Source organism: Hemitrygon akajei, chromosome 21 (assembly GCF_048418815.1).
Source record: "Hemitrygon akajei chromosome 21, sHemAka1.3, whole genome shotgun sequence".
NCBI lineage: Eukaryota > Metazoa > Chordata > Chondrichthyes > Myliobatiformes > Dasyatidae > Hemitrygon > Hemitrygon akajei.
Window position 1 is genome coordinate 1718564 of NC_133144.1, and position 16236 is coordinate 1734799.

General features: G+C 43.0%; 1 protein-coding gene across 1 annotated transcript; it reads left to right on the forward strand.

Annotated features, from left to right (window-relative positions):
* Window positions 1–1979: 1979 nt before the first annotated feature.
* larp6a (La ribonucleoprotein 6, translational regulator a) lies at window positions 1980–5870 on the forward strand. The gene is made up of 3 exons (XM_073024723.1): window positions 1980–2480; window positions 2865–3051; window positions 4354–5870. Exons 1-3 carry the CDS (start codon window positions 2062–2064, stop codon window positions 5440–5442), a joined length of 1695 nt encoding a protein of 564 aa, XP_072880824.1. The 5' UTR covers window positions 1980–2061; the 3' UTR covers window positions 5443–5870.
* The last annotated feature ends 10366 nt before the right edge of the window (window positions 5871–16236 follow it).

The following is a 16236-nucleotide window of genomic DNA, read 5'->3' on the forward strand; positions in this document are numbered from 1 at the left end:
AACTGGACACAGTACTCCAAGCGTGGCCTAACTAGAGTTTTATAGAGCTGCATCATTACATCGCGACTCTTAAACTCTATCCCTCGACTTATGAAAGCTAACACCCCATAAGCTTTCTTAACTACCCTATCTACCTGTGAGGCAACTTTCAGGGATCTGTGGACATGTACCCCCAGATCCCTCTGCTCCTCCACACTTCCAAGTATCCTGCCATTTACTTTGTACTCTGCCTTGGAGTTTGTCCTTCCAAAGTGTACCACCTCACACTTCTCCAGGTTGAACTCCGTCTGCCACTTCTCCATCCTATCAATGTCTCTCTGCAATCTTCGACAATCCTCTACACTATCTACAACACCACCAACCTCTGTGTCGTCTGCAAACTTGCCAACCCACCTTTCTACCAGGTCGTTAATAAAAATCACAAAAAGTAGAGGTCCCAGAACAGATTCTTGTGGGACACCACTAGTCACAACCCTCCAATCTGAATGTACTCCCTCCACCATGACCCTCTGCCTTCTGCAGGCAAGCCAATTCTGAATCCACCTGGCCAAACTTCCCTGGATCCCATGCCTTCTGACTTTCTGAATAAGCCTATCATGTGGAACCTTGTCAAATGCCTTACTAAAATCCATGTAGATCACATCCACTGCACTACCCTCATCTATATGCCTGGTCATCTCCTCAAAGAACTCTATCAGGCTTGTTAGCATGATCTGCCCTTCACAAAGCCATGCTGACTGTCCCTGATCAGACCATGATTCTCTAAATGCCCATAGATCCTATTTCTAAGAATCTTTTCCAAACCCAGTGGATTAAATTAGTTCAATATTGTAACATCTTTTTATATAATTTGGACTCTTCTCTCTATACTCCATCACCCCCTCCTCTCCCATTACCCTCCCTCTCTATCCCCAACACCCTCCCCTTCTCCCCATTACCCTCCCTCTCCCCCACACACCCCTTCTCCCCATTACCATTCCTCTCTTCCACATTCTCCCCACCTCCCCTTCTCCCCAACCTCCCTTCTCTCCCACACCCTCCCTTTCTCCCCATGACCATCCCTCACTTCCCTCCCCTCTCCCACATCTTCCCCTTCCCTACACCCGCCCCCTCTACCCCATACCCTCCCTCTCATCTCTTCGCCCCATTACCTTCCCTCAGTCTCACACCCTCCCCTTCTCCCTCATTACCCTCCCTCCCCTACTCCATTACCCTCTATCGCTCCCATCCCCATTACATTCCCCCCTCCCACACCCTCCCCCTCTCCCTTCTCCCCATTACCCTCCCCTTCTCTCATTATGCTTCCTCTCCCACACCCACCCCTTCTCCCTTATTTCCCTCCCTCTCCCATGCCCTCCACTTCTCCCTCATTACCCTCCCTCGCTCCCTTTCCCATTACCTTCCCTCTCTCCCACTCTTCCCCATTGTCCTCCCTCTCTCCTACACCCTCCCCTTCTCCATTGCCCTCCCTCCCTTTCTCCCCATTACCCTTTCCCTCTCTCACACCTTCCCCTTCTCTTATTACTCTCCCCCTCCCCGTTACCCCACCCCTCTCCCACACCTGTTTTCCCTTCTCCCCTCATTACCTTCATTCTCACCCACACCCTCCCCTTCTCCATTACCCTCCCGCTCCCTCCCCTCCCCATTACCCTTCCTCCCTCACCCACCTCCTCATTACCCACCCTCTCTCCCACACATCCCTTCTCTGTTACCCTCCCTCTCTTATCATACTCTCCCCAATAAACCTCCCTCTTCCACACTCTTCCCTTCTCCCCATACCCTCACTTCTCCTCATTTCCCTCCCCTCCCCATTACCTTCTCCCTCCCACCTTCCCCTTCTCTCCATACTCTCCCCATGCCTTCCCTCCCTCCCAATCCCCCAAACCCTCCCCATTATCTCCCTCTCTCCCACACCCTCCCTCTTCTCCCCTATTACCCTCCCTCTTTCATTCGCCCCACCCACCACTCTGTGGGGCCGGGCTCTGCCTGATTGGGAGGTGGGAGATGTGACTGATAAATCAGTGCCGGGCGGCGGCCCGAGCCCCGAACCCGCTGCCTCCAATGTTGAATCTGCAGATCGCCCTGCTGCGGTGGGCCGCCTTTCTGGCGCCACCGGCTGTGCGGGAGGCCTTGGTACCCGCTCCGGGCTACTGGCTCTTCACGCCGACTTACAGGCCATACCCACGCGGGCGGCCTCACGCCGCGGCCCCGCCCTGCGCTCCTCCCCCGACCGATGCTCGGCCTCCGGGCGGGGGCCAGGCTCTGGCTGATGGCTGCAGTCCCTCCTCGGCACTAAAGCGGGCTGGCGGGCCGCTGATGGACGGAACGATATCCACCAACACGCTCCCTTCCTCCGGGGAGACCGTACCGCCGTCTCCACTCGTCCTGATTCAGGTGGCGACAGCCGAGGAGGAACCCGCGGCCCAGCCTTCTGCAGGCAGCGGCTCCGACCAGGAGGCGAGCCCGGGGCCGAAAAACAGGTACTGAGCTCTGGGTGGAGAGGTAGTCGGAAAGGGGCGGTGGGATGGGTGGGGGGGGGGAGGGAGGGGTAGGGGAGGATGATGGAGGGGTGAGGGAGTGTGGAGTGGGCAGGTGAAGGAAGTGGTATATAGGAGGCCAGAGGGGGCTGGTGGGGTAGGTGAGTGAAGAGGAAGTTAGAGCGAAGGTGAAGGGGGTGGTGAGGAGGAGAGTGAAGGGTGGGTGGGGTGAGGTTGGAAGAGTGAGGGGTTTGTGAGGTTGTGGGGTGGGGGAGTGATGGGTTTGTGAGATTGGGAGGGTGAGGGAGTGAACAGTTTGGAGGTGGGGGAGTGATGGGGTGGTGAGAGAGGGTGAGCAGCAGTTCACTAGTCTTGTATTTACTGCAGTGGAGCAGATGATGATGTGGGAGCCGAGTGGAGACCCCCCGACCCTGAGTTGGTGCAGAAACTTGTTGCTCAGATTGAATATTATCTCTCTGACGACTATCTGAAAAACGATGCGTTTCTACTAAAGCACGTGAGGAGAAATAAGATGGGCTATGTCAGTGTTAAACTTCTGACCTCTTTCAAAAAGGTAACATCAAATTTTGTAGCTTGCATATTGCTTTATTTGTTTAGTTAAAACTTTAAGTAGTACAAACTATTATTCATTAGAATTGATTTGGGTCCTGTTGTAATGTGAACACAGTCACTGGAGAGACACTGAAGCTAGTAGATGCAGAAGTGGAGGAAGGTTTGTCCCAATATTACATGACATTTTATGTGCTGAAGATCAAAGGTAGCGGGCAGGACTATTCTACAGTTACAATGTACTCCATCTACAATGCTTCCTTTGATTTTCATATAATTTTCACACCACTTTCTTTCACACACCCACACTCCAGGACACCCAAAATGAATGTTTGTTAATCAGCATTGTCTGGTATGCCATTAACTGATGTCCCCAGCTCCAGGAAACCACTGTCCAGGGCTACAGTTTAAATATAATCTACAATCAATGTTCAGATCGGATGCTGAAGTTGATATTTTACTATATATCCTAACTCCAAAATATGCCCTAACAGTTCCTTTGCTAAATTATTACGTTTGTCAGATTCCCTGGACTGCAGGTGCAGGAATGCTTGCATTACTTGAAAAAAACACATCCCATTTAGCTATTTCCATGACCTGACTATTAGCCTTGACCCACAATCTTGACAGTCCATTTCCTTCATTGGATGCTGTCTGACCCGCTGATTTACTCTAGTTCAGTCTGCTTTGCACTTAATCTTGTCATTGCTATCTTAATCAGACAATAGCAGTAACTGTTCTAACAGCAACCTCAGCACAAAAGCTGGGGATTGGGTTCTCACTTGGGCAAACTGTCCCCTTGTCATACAAAATCCTGATGTAGTCATGTTCATAGCCCATGGTGTGCACAGTGTTGAAGTGTGTGCCCCATAGCACAGAGTAGGAGGGAGTAGAATCACAGTCGGGTTGAGTAAATACAAATTACAATAATACTGTATTTGTAAAAAAAAATTAAAATGTAGCGTGAAAATTTCTGTCACTCCCCTACACAGCAGGGCTAATTTACAGTTGCCAGTTATCCCAGAGACTGAGTTTGCAGCAGACAATGAACATGAGGAGCTCTTGACCTTGTCCCTGCCAATCTACTGTGACAGGTGCATCCCTCCATAATGGCATCGATAGGAATGACATTGACAGTGCTTGGAGGGACAAAGTCCTTCCTTCATCCTTTGTTTTGGTTAAGCAGCGTGGAAGCAAAAACTGGCATCTCAAGGACCATCAGCAGCAGTAGAAATTAGTATCAGTGAAATGTAGTTACTGCTTCCTGAATGTAGTGGTAAGGATAATATTGACTGTATTGTTCCAGGTAAAACATCTCACTCGTGACTGGCAAACAACTGCTTTTGCTCTCAGGAACTCGGAGCTTCTAGAACTAAATGAAGAAGGTAAAAAAGTGAGAAGGAAGTCAGCTGTTCCAGTTTTCCCAAGCGAACATCTTCCGAGTCGGATGCTGCTGGTGTATGATATGCATTTGTGTCCAGAATTTCAAGTTTTAAATCCTAATTCAGAATGTGAAACTGCTGGCTTACAAGAGAGGATAATGGAGCATGCGCTGAAGGCATTTGGTGTGTTCGGTCCAGTCGTCTCTGTTCGGGTACTGAAATCGGGGAAGGAGCTTCCTGCAGATGTGAAAAGGTTGAGCAATCGCTACTCTCAGCTGGGAACAAAAGATTGTGTCATTGTAGAGTTTGAAGATGTTGAATCAGCAATCAAGGCACACGAGTCACTTGGGAAAATGGAAGAAAAGGGGATGAAAGTGGTGCTAATAGGGATGAAGCCGCCAAAGAAGAAAGTAGTCAGAGAGAAGAACAGAGAGGCTGAAGATGTTAGCAAAAATGAGGCGAAGAGCGGCTCTGCCAATAAGCGAGTGGAGGAGTTGCAGTTCATGTGTGAAGATTGCTCAGCGTGCAGCTCTTCTGAACCGGAGAGTAACCCTGCATCTCCTATGCTTGGCCGCAAGTCTCACCTCAATAACCAGCTGATCCCCGGTACCTACAAGAACAATCACCTGAGTCCTAACGCTTCTCCCCGAGTGAGCCCGTGGAGCAGCCCGCGCTCCAGCCCATCGCTGCAGCGGAAAGACCCAGCTTTGCACAAGTCCCCACTTGTGGTCAATGCTAAGCTCGGTGGTGCTGTAAATACTGAGGCTGTGAGCAAGTGGACTGACTATTCATCGGACAGCAGCATCACGCCATCGGGCAGCCCCTGGGTACAAAGGCGGAAGCAAGCACAGGGAATATCGCATGAGAATACTCCAGTCGGCAGCCCCATGCCTTCCAGAAAAATGCACAACTCGGCTGGACTCCCTTCTGGAGTGATCCGAATGCCCAGAGGACCAGATGGTACAAAAGGATTCCAACCTCTTGCAGAGAGGAGCAAGCCACTTGTAATCTGAGGGTTTTTCACTTTTGTAATCTACCTAATTATCCTTTGGAATTGTGTTGGACTTAGTACATGGTAAATTGAAATTATTTCAGTTAAACCAGATATAATGTAATTTAAATGTATCCATTTTACTCTGTTCTGTTAGTATTTCATCTAACTGCAGAAGTAAACTGCATTTTTTTAAATTTCAAGTATTTTGGATGAACTATCCTACTTTTTTTTATTTTACAGCCATTGTTTACAAGTAGATGTTATCCTAACCCATTGCCAACCTGCCAGTGCTATGAAAGTAGAGCCGGTTGTTGGGGGTCCTGGAACTATGAAATTGTGACCAAAGGTGCAGGGAGCAATGTTGTCCAGAGTGATGAGCTGAGATTTGCACTTGGACGAAAAGTTGGTGTATATTGCTGTCATGTAAATAAATGCAGATTAAGCATCCTTGTTTTATATTGAGTGATCCTTCTTCCAAAAAGAATTTTCTTCATTTTCCAGAGAATGTTCCTCCCAGTGTACTTGCCCAGAAGGCACTGCCTTGTGCAAGCCGAGGGGTGAATGAGAACTGCTGGCCTGCTTATCATTGTCAAGTTACAGTCCGATCACAAGTTCTTATATCTCTAGAACAGAGCTGCTGAATGCTTGAACTTCCCTGTGCTCGAGTAGATTATGGTATGTTTATTGAATTTTGTTTGCATGTTAAATTGTCCAGTCCTATCCTGTGTAAGTTCCTCTAGAAATCAACAGCAATTTTTTTTTCATATATTTACGTTTTCTTTCGCGGTAGTGCCCTAACCTTTGAAAGTCCCATCACCATTAGACACACAAAGTGCTGGTTTAAATAGCTGAAAGTTGGAGAAGCCAAACTAGCAGACTGATTCATTCTGTGCTGTAGTAATGTTTGACTGCTGTAGGCAGTTAGTGTGGTGATCTTGTACCTCAATAGCCAGTACAGGTAGTCCCCGAGTTACGAACGTCCGACTTACGGACAACTTGTACTTGTGAACCGAGGAAGGAGAATGCCGTCCGCCATTTTAAGTTGGATCCTGACGCCATCTGCCATCTTAAGTCGTTGCTGTGTTGAGTGTTTAACTTTGTATTTGACTTAAAATTTTCTTAGTAAGATTCACCCTGACCCTGCCCCTCACAACAAAGACCAACAAACATTGGTGTGTCATAAAAAGAACAGATCGTGCAAATAATAAAAAAGTAAATAAATAATAGACGAAACATAAACCGCAGAGACCCTGAAAGTGAGGCACTATCACAGAGCTGGTTCAGTGCTGAGATGAGTGAAGCTGGTCCCGGAGTCTGATGCATTATCTGCAACCTTTTGTTGCCTACCCCACCTAACTCAATGTGGCAAATAACCCATCATCAACTCTTGCCCCACCTATTTCCCTCTCACCTAGCCGACTTGCCATTCAGTCCAGTTCTCAATCTGAACCATTTTTGTCCCTTTCCCTCCAAAATCCACTGAGGTTCCCCAGTAGCTTGTCCATACAACTCCATGTTTCCACGACTTAGCATAGCACATGGTCAGATTTTCAAGCTGACGTTAAACAGATTAGATAAAAACACAACATTTGCAGTTATGCAGAAAGATTGTGTAAGTTTACTGTCATAGAACATTTTGTGGAAAGGAAAAAACTGTCCAGCATACAAGAGATCACAGGGTTCTTCCAGAAAGATCATTTCAAATCTTGCATGTATTAAGTACTCTTCAGCAAAATTTGCAGACACTATTTTAACAAGCATTTTCAAATACATGCAAAAACATTCACCTCACAGGGGCCAAAAAATGTGAAACAATTTACCTTGATAAAATCTTTTCAGAAAAGGTCATCCTCAATCATTTCCATAAGACATTGGAGCAGAATTAGGTAATTCAAACTATTGGGGCTGACTTATTTTCCCTCTCAACCCCATTCTCCTGCTTTCTCCCATAACCTTGGAGGCCCTTACTAAACAGCAGTCTATCAACCTCCATTTTCAGCATACTCAATTGACTTGGCCTCCATAACTACCGTGGTAATGAATTTTCCATGTGTCCACAACTTGCTGTGTAAAGAAATGCTTCCCGATGTTGGTCTGAAATCACCCCTAACCAGTCTCCACCTATTTTCCTGTGTCCTTGTTGATGGATTAATTTTGAAGTAGCAGCTGGCATCCACCTTACTTATATCCTTAATGATTTAAACACTTCTATCATGTCTCCTCTCAATTTTTCTTCATAGTTCATACACTGCAGGGTTGGAATGAGTCTCGTTGCCCTTCTCTGAACTCTCTCCAGTGCTTTCACATCCCTCACAAAATATGGAGACAAAATTGTACACAGTATTCAAGATGTGGGCTCACAAGTGCATTTTACAACTTAAGGAAAGCATCTCTAGACTCGAACTCCACTGAGTGCATGATCTAGCCCAACATTCTATTAGCCTTCCTAGTCGCTTCTGTGCATTGTCCAGATGTTGATAGTATGAGTCTACCAGAATACCTAAATCTTTCTCGTACAGTGCACTTTCTAACTCAACCCCATTGTGTATTTATATCTAATATTTCTACTTCCTTTGTAATAGTTTACATTTACTTACGTTAAATTTCATCTGCCATTTATCTGGATTTTGTTTAGATCTAACTATTGATTCTGCTGCAGAATGATATCAGCCTGTACCCCCTAACTTTGTGTTGTTATGAGCCTGCGGTCATACTGTGAGTGTTATTTTAAGAGTGCCTGAGTGAGGCAGGACTGTGATGTCTGTCACAGGCTGAAGCAGTTTGCTTCAGATTTTTACGTGGACAGAGAGAGAGAGAGGGGAGACCAGCTGCCAGAACTTCGACTGGTCGCTGCAATGGTTTGGAACTCTTTTAAGCCCAAAAGATTGGGTTAAACATCAGCACACAGTGCACAACAAATGTAGGACTGTTACTTCGTATAATTCATAGGGAGTGGATTTTGGGATATCTTGTGAGACCAACTTGTGTAGCCCTTGCCTGGGTATGTTGTGCGGTAACCACTGGAAGATGATATTCCCGTGACAGTCACTTTTAGTGATAATTCGTATGTGGATATGGAACGACATGATGGACAAGATCTACGGTGACTGTTATCTCGTTTTACCAGTGTAGAACCTGTGGAATACTTAGTACTTGCCTTCTCTCTCCATTACAATGGGTTACAAATATCTCTCTTCCCCTCATTTATTACATGGATGACTGAACTTTCCTAATTTATCATCTCAAGACTCTAAGCCTTGTTCCCCCAAGCTCGATAGTTGGGAGTTATATTTACACACACATACACATAACACTGTTAACTTCTGTTTATCTTGGTTGAGTTACTATATTATAAGAAAATACTAATAAAGGTCAAACACGAGGAAATCTGCAGATGCTGGAAATTCAAACAACACACACAAAATGCTGGTGGAACACAGCATTTTGTGTGTGTTACTAATAAAGATAGTAGTTTTAACATTAAAACCTGGCTCAGTGTGTAATCTATTGTTGCTGGTATGTACAAAATTAGAACATATTGATTATCGATTTAATTGGTTGCTTTCTTTTCAATTGATTTGTGTGTGGGAACCAGCAGCAATGGATATTGAGGCATTTCTGGAAGCACCAACCCCTGTGGCATTTGGGGATCCCAGAAAGGATGACTTGTTGGCTATTGCTAAAGAGCTGAACCTTACTGAGGTCAAGCAGGCTATGAGAAAGCTAGAGATTTAGAGAGTAGTTGAACACTTTGTATTTTTAAAGGCAATTGTTTCCTGAAAGTAAACCAGGTCACCTCAAGATCCAGTTAAAGCTGGAACAAATACATTTAGAGAAACTTAGATTAGAACTAGAGGTTGAAGAGAGACGACAACAAATGCAGCTGGAGGCTGTCGAAAGAGAAAATGAAAGACAAATGAGGTTTGAGCTAGAGAAGTTAGACAAAGGGGTCTAGCGTTTGACTCTGGTGTGATGTTTGTGGCCTGTCGGGAAGTTAAATTGGTCCCTCCACTTAATGAAGCTGAGGTTGATAAATACTTCCAGCATTTTGAGAAGGTTGCTCAGAACTTACAGTGGCCAAAAATTAGTTGGCCTTTTCTGTTACAGAGTGTAATGAAGGGTAAGACACAACAGACTTATCCTGCCCTGTCAGTTGAAGATGCAGCTAATTATGAGATCGTGAAACGGGCGATACTTAAAGCCCATGGATTGGTTCCAGAAGCCTAGAGGCAAAGGTTTAGAAATTTGAGGAAATCTGTGAGCTAGACTTATAAGCAAATTCCACATGAGAAGTTTGTGTGTCTTCGACCACTGGCGCACATCTAAAAATGTGAATGATGATTTTTAACAGCTTGAAAGAATTGGTTTTAATTGAAGAATTTAAGAGGTGCGTCTGTAATGACATATGGCATATTTAGATGAAAAGGATGCTGCCACTTTGCCGGAGTCTGCTAGATTGGCAGATGAGTTTGCCCTCACCCATAAGGTTAAGTTTATGCTGAGTTAGCATGGACTGTCAGGGTAAACCAGAAATTAAATCTGGGACTAGTGACAAAAATAAGGATGAAGGGAAGCAAGTGAAGGAGAAATAATTCTGGTCTTACTTGTCACCATTGTAGGAAAGCTGGTCATGTTATGGCTAATTGTTCCCTCCTGAAGAAGAAGGAAAAGGAGGCAGTCCCAGATGCTTGTATTCAGTGTTGTGAAACACCTATAAACCCACAGGGGTCTGCACATTCTGATGAGGCTCAGTTAAAGACTGAGAGGTCTGACCGAGTTGGGAAGGGATTCGATCATTTTATGTCGGATGTGTTTGTGTCAGTGAATGAAGGGACAACCCCAGTACCAGTGAAAATTCTTCAAGACACTGGGGCTTTTCAGTCACTTACATTAGACAGTGTTCTAAAGTTTGGTGATGAGACTGACACAGGTGAGGTAAATCTTATTAAAGGCATCAGGGCCGGCATTGTTTCTGTGCCACTACACAAGGTAACTTTATAGTCAGGGTTGGTTTCGGGACCTGTTAAGATAGGACTGTGCTCCAGTTTACCAGTGGAAGATGTTTTTCTGTTGTGAGGAAATGACCTAGCAGGTGGTAAAGTTGTTCCTGTAGTGCAGCTGACAGCTAAGCCAACCACTGATGATTCAAAGATGGATTTTAACATTTATCCCTCCTGTGCAGTAACTCAAAGTAAGGTCTGCCAATACAGATAGTTCTGTGCGGCATGATTCTGCTACCCATGATAGCCAATATTGGGATTCAGGTTTTGATGACATGTCAGAGACTTTTCTGTCTTCATTGTTCCACCAGGATCCAGGTATTAAATCTGACTAGAAAGATTTATCTCTGTTGAGGAAGGAGTTTATGGCAGAACAGAACCGAGACCCTGAGATGGAAGCTTTAAAAGAAAAAGCTCTCTCAGATGATGAGATTAATAAAGTGCCAGTAGGATATTATTATCAAAGATGGAGTGTTAATGAGGAAGTGGAGACCACCTGAGATACCTGCAAGTGAGGAGTGGGCAATTGTTCACTAAGTTGTAGTTCCTAAAATCCATAGGAACGTAATTTTAACTTTGGCCCATAGTATGCCCTTAGGTGGCCATCTTGGTGTGAATAAAACTGTAAACAAGGTTATGAAACAATTTTTCTGGCCTAATTTGAACAAAGATGTTGTGACCTTTTGTCGAACCTGTCACACTTGTCAAGATGTGGGTAAACCTAATCAGGTCACTCCAGTGGCCCCACTACAGCCTGTCCCTGCATTTGGTGAACCCTTTTCCAAAGTTATTCTGGATTGTGTTGGCCTATTGCCAAAGACTAAAGCTGGCCATCAGTATTTGCTAACTATCATGTGTACACATCAAGATTTCCCGAGGCAATACCTCTCAGAAATATCAAGGCTAAAACTGTGTCAAAGGCTCTCAAAGTTTTTTTTTAACTTTATTTGGTTTGCCTAAAGAAATCCAGTCTGATCAAGGAAGTAATTTTACATCTGGATTATTCCAGCAGGTATTTTATGAATTGGGAGCTAAGCAGATTATGCTGTCTGCGTACCATCCAGAATTGTAAGGGGTTTTAGAAAGATTCCATTCGACCCTCAGAACAATGATTAACATGAGAATGATAGTGTTGAAAATGAGAAGGATTGGTTTGAAGTAGTTCATTTGCTATTATTTGCAGTAAGAGAATCAGCACAGGAATCACTAGGCTTTAGTCCATTTGAACTTGTATTTGGTCATAGGTTTGAGGACCTTTGATCCTGTTAAAGGAGCAGTGGATTAATGAGGATATGCATATCAATTTGTTAAATTATGTTTTGAAATTCAAAGACAGATTACACAAAGCCTGTAGGAAGGAAAACTTAAAGGTTTCTCAAAACAAAATGAAGTGTTGGTATGACAAACAGGCTTGTATGAGAAAATTCCAGGTGGGAGATAAGGTGCTGGTGTTATTTCCAATATTGACAAACCCACTTCAGGTGAAATACCATGGACCATATGAAATAGTGTCTCAAGTTAATGATGTAAATTTTGTAGTCAAAACACCAGATAGGCGGAAGTCAACACAGCTGGTACATGTAAACATGTTAAAATCATATTTTGAAAAAGAAGTAGCAACTGTGTCTGGTGGAGTCAATAACAAGGAGTTTGATTTCTCTGGGAACTCATTAATTGATTCACCCGAGGTTTGTTCTAAATCAAACATTGTCCCAGTTAGACTAACAAACTCGACTGCTCTAGAAAACATTGATTACAAGTTGGCTCATTTACAGCCACAGCAACAACAAATGAAGAAATTAATTTTGAAGTTTAAAGACTTATTTCCCTATGTTCCAAGGAGAACCACAGTTGCATTACATGATGTAGATGTCAGTCATGCCAAGCCCATAAAACAACACCCATATCGCATGAACATAGAAAAATGTAAACTGGCTGAACAAGAAGTTGAGTATATGTTAGAAAATGGTATTATTAGGCCTTCAACTTCAGATTGGAGCTCACCTTGTGTTATGGTACTTAAACCAGATGGTAGTATTAGATTTTGCACTGACTATAGAAAGGTGAATGCTGTAACAAAAATGGATACTTATCCCATCCCCAGAGTGGATGATTGTATAAACAAGGTTGGAAAAGCTAAGTTTCTTACAAAGATTGATCTCTTGAAAGGGTATTGGTGTGTTCCTTTGACAGTGAGGGGTAGAGAAATTTCTGCGTGACACCTTCTGGGTTGTATGAATACAATGTTCTGCCATTTGGAATGAAAAATGCTCCAGGAACATTCCAGAGAATGATTAATTCTGTAATTCAAGGGTTAAAACATACAGATGCCTATATTGATGACTTGGTCACGGAAAATGATACATGGGAAGCCCATATTTCTGCAGTAGAAAAGCTGTTTGACAGGCTTTCCAAGGCCAACCTTACTGTTAACTTAGCTAAGAGTGAATTTGGCCATGCCACTGTGACCTATCTTGGTTATGTGGTAGGTCAAGGCAGTTGGCTCCTGTCAAGGCAAAAGTTCAGGTAATTTCTGAAGTTCCCATTCCAACTGGTTAAAAAGACTCTTAGAAGGTTTGTGGGAATGGTTGGATATTATCGTAAATTCTGTAAGAACTTTGCTGATATTGCTCTTCCTTTGACGAACCTCCTGAGGAAGGATGAAAAGTTTGTTTGGACAGAACCTTGTCAGGAGGCATTTGATCAATTAAAAGCCATTTTATGTCATCAACCTGTGCTCTGGGCACCTGGCTTTGAGAAGCCATTCTCTGTAGCCATGGATGCCAGTGATGAAGCTGCAGGAGCAGTTTTACTACAAACGGATGATTGTGATGGGGTTGAACATTCTGTAGCTTACTTTTCAAGGAAATTCAATGAGCATCAATGAAATTATTCCATTATAGAGAAAGAGTTGTTATCACTTATCTTGGCTTTGCAGCATTTTGATGTTTATGTTTGCCCAGCTCAGAAACCACTTGTGGTTTATACAGATCATAATCCATTGGTGTTTTTGAGTAAGGTGAAGGACAAAACAATCGGTTGTTAAATTGGAGTTTGATTTTGCAGTAATATGATATTATGATAACTCACATTAAAGGCAAAGATAATATAATTGCAGATTGCCTTTCTAGATGTTAAGCTTGCAATGTATTTTAAGAATGGCGTGTAATTTATTATTTGTATAAACTTCTGCAATATATTGTATTAGTTTGTAGTATGCTATATGGTAATCGCAAATGTATTGTTTCACGTATTGTAGTTTGCAGTTAAAATTTTGCTTAGATCAAAATTTTCTTTTTTGGGAGGAGAAGTGTTATGAGCCTGCGGTCGTACTGTATTACTTTAAGAGCGCTTGAGTGAGGTGGGATTATGACGTCAGTCACAGGCTGAAGCAGTTTGCTTCAGATTTTTAAATGGACAGAGAGAGAGGAGACCAGCTGCCAGAACTTCAGCTGGTCACTGCGATGGTTTGGAGCTCTTTTAAGCCCAAAAGATTGGGTTAAACATCAGCACATGGTGTACAACAAATGTGGGACTGTCACTTCGTATAATCCATAGGGAGTGGATTTTGGGATATCTTGTGGGACCACTTGTGTAGCCCTTGCCTGGGTATGTTGTGTGGTAACCACTGGAAGACGATATTCCTGTGACAGTCACGTCCAGTGATAATTCGTACGTGGATTTGGAACGACACGATGGACAAGATCTACGGTGACTGTTATCTCGTTTTACCAGTGTAGAACCTGTGGAATACTTAGTACTTGCCTGCTCTCTCCATTACAATGTGGATTACAAATATCTCTCTTCCCTCATTTATTACATCGATGACTGAACTTTCCTACTTTACTATCTCAAGACTCTAAGCCTTGTTCCCCCAAGCTCGATAGTTGGGAGTTATATTTACACACATATCTACACATAACACTGTTAACTTCTGTTTATCTTGGTTGAGTTACTATATTATAAGAAAATACTAATAAAGATAGTGGTTTTAACATTAAAACCTGGCTCAGTGTGAAATTTCTTGCTGCTGGTTCGTTTCTAAACCGTTACAGTTCGTAACAGTGTATTCTGAAAACTTAGAACATAATAGGCACAGGAGTAGGCCATCTGACCCGTCGAGCCTGCTCTGCCATTCAGTAAGATCATATGGCCATGGACTTCTCTACCTACCTGCTTTTTCCCCATAACTCTTAACTCCTCTATAATGCAAAAAATCTATCCAACCTTGTCTTAAATATATTTACTGAGGTGGCCTCCATTCCAGATTCACCACTCTTTGGGAAAAGCAGCTCCTCCTCCTCTCTGTCCTAAACCTTCTCCTCCAAATCCTGAGGCAATGTCTTCATTTACTGGTTTATTTGTTATGTGTTTATCCACCCATTCACACACTTAACTCTGAATCCTTACCTCCTGTAATTTGATTATTAATCTCTTGTGGGGTACCTTGTCAAAAGCCTTCTGAAAATCCAAGTAAATGGATTATCATCAAATTTTAGTTGCCTCTTCATAGAACTCCAACATATTAGTAAAACATGATTTCTCCATCTGAACCCATGCTGGGTTTCTGTTAACATGCCTTTCCATCTCATTCTTTATTAATGTTTCCATTATCTTGCCTGCGATACACATTAAGCTTACTGGTCTATAGTTACAGGGTCAGTGCAGTCACTATACACTGGGACATTAGCCCATTTCCAGTCCTTAGTCTTCACTGACTTGAAAAATACATGTGTATATATAATCACAGACCTCTGAATACCGATACATATTGTCTAGCCCTGGAGATTTATTAACTTTCAGCCTTTTCAGCTACAGCAGGGCCTCACATCCTAAGATCTGTAAGTCACTTAAAACAACCTTATTTTTTCTCTACACTCACTGGCACATTGCTAATGTCTTTGCTGATGAATATTTTAGCAAAATATGAGTTAGGAGCCACATTTATCTATCCCACCAAGGATTGAGGGCGACCTTTTCTGAAAGATTTTGTCAAGTTAAAAATGAGTTGTGTCCCTCTCTGCATAATTTAACACCCACTATTATTCCCAATACTCCTAGCTTCCTCCTTGACTTTCTTTTACTATTAAAGTATTGAAAAAAATCTCTTGGGGGTCAATCAGCAATATCCTTCTCAACTTGCCCTGCCTTTTGGCAATCTCTTGACTATAGCTCTCATATTTTTATATGCCCTACAGTTAACATGATTACTAGTTTTCCTGTATTCCTTGTATAGCTGTCTTTTCTTCAATAACTTTTATGTGCATCTTTATTTATCCATGTAGTTTGTTTTTTTTATTTCTTGTCCTGACCTTGGGTATGAACATTTCCTCACTGAGTATTATCTCTCCAAATCGACCCCATTGTTCCTGAACTGACTCAATGTCGAGCAATTCCTTCCAGTTTACCTTCTGAAACCTTTAAGACATTGGCGCAAATATTGCCTTTCTGAAATTCAATTTAATTGCTTTGGTTTCTACTGCTATACTCTCCCAAAAGAACTTTGAGAATAACAATGTTATGATTGCTTGTTTCTAAAGGCTCAAAACTTCTGTACTCAAAATTCCATCCTGATTGTTACAAAATATCAAATCTAGACAGGCTTCCCATCTTGTTGGTGTATTAATGTACTGGGTCAAAAAACAATTCACTTCCCTGTAATCCATTAGTTACTAAGTTCTCTCACTCAATATTTGGAAAATTAAAATCACCCATAACTATAACAATACTATCAGAACCTACTTTTCTAATATTCTGATAGCTTATTAAACATCACTATCCACTTTAGGGGGGGTCTAATACACACCCAATGT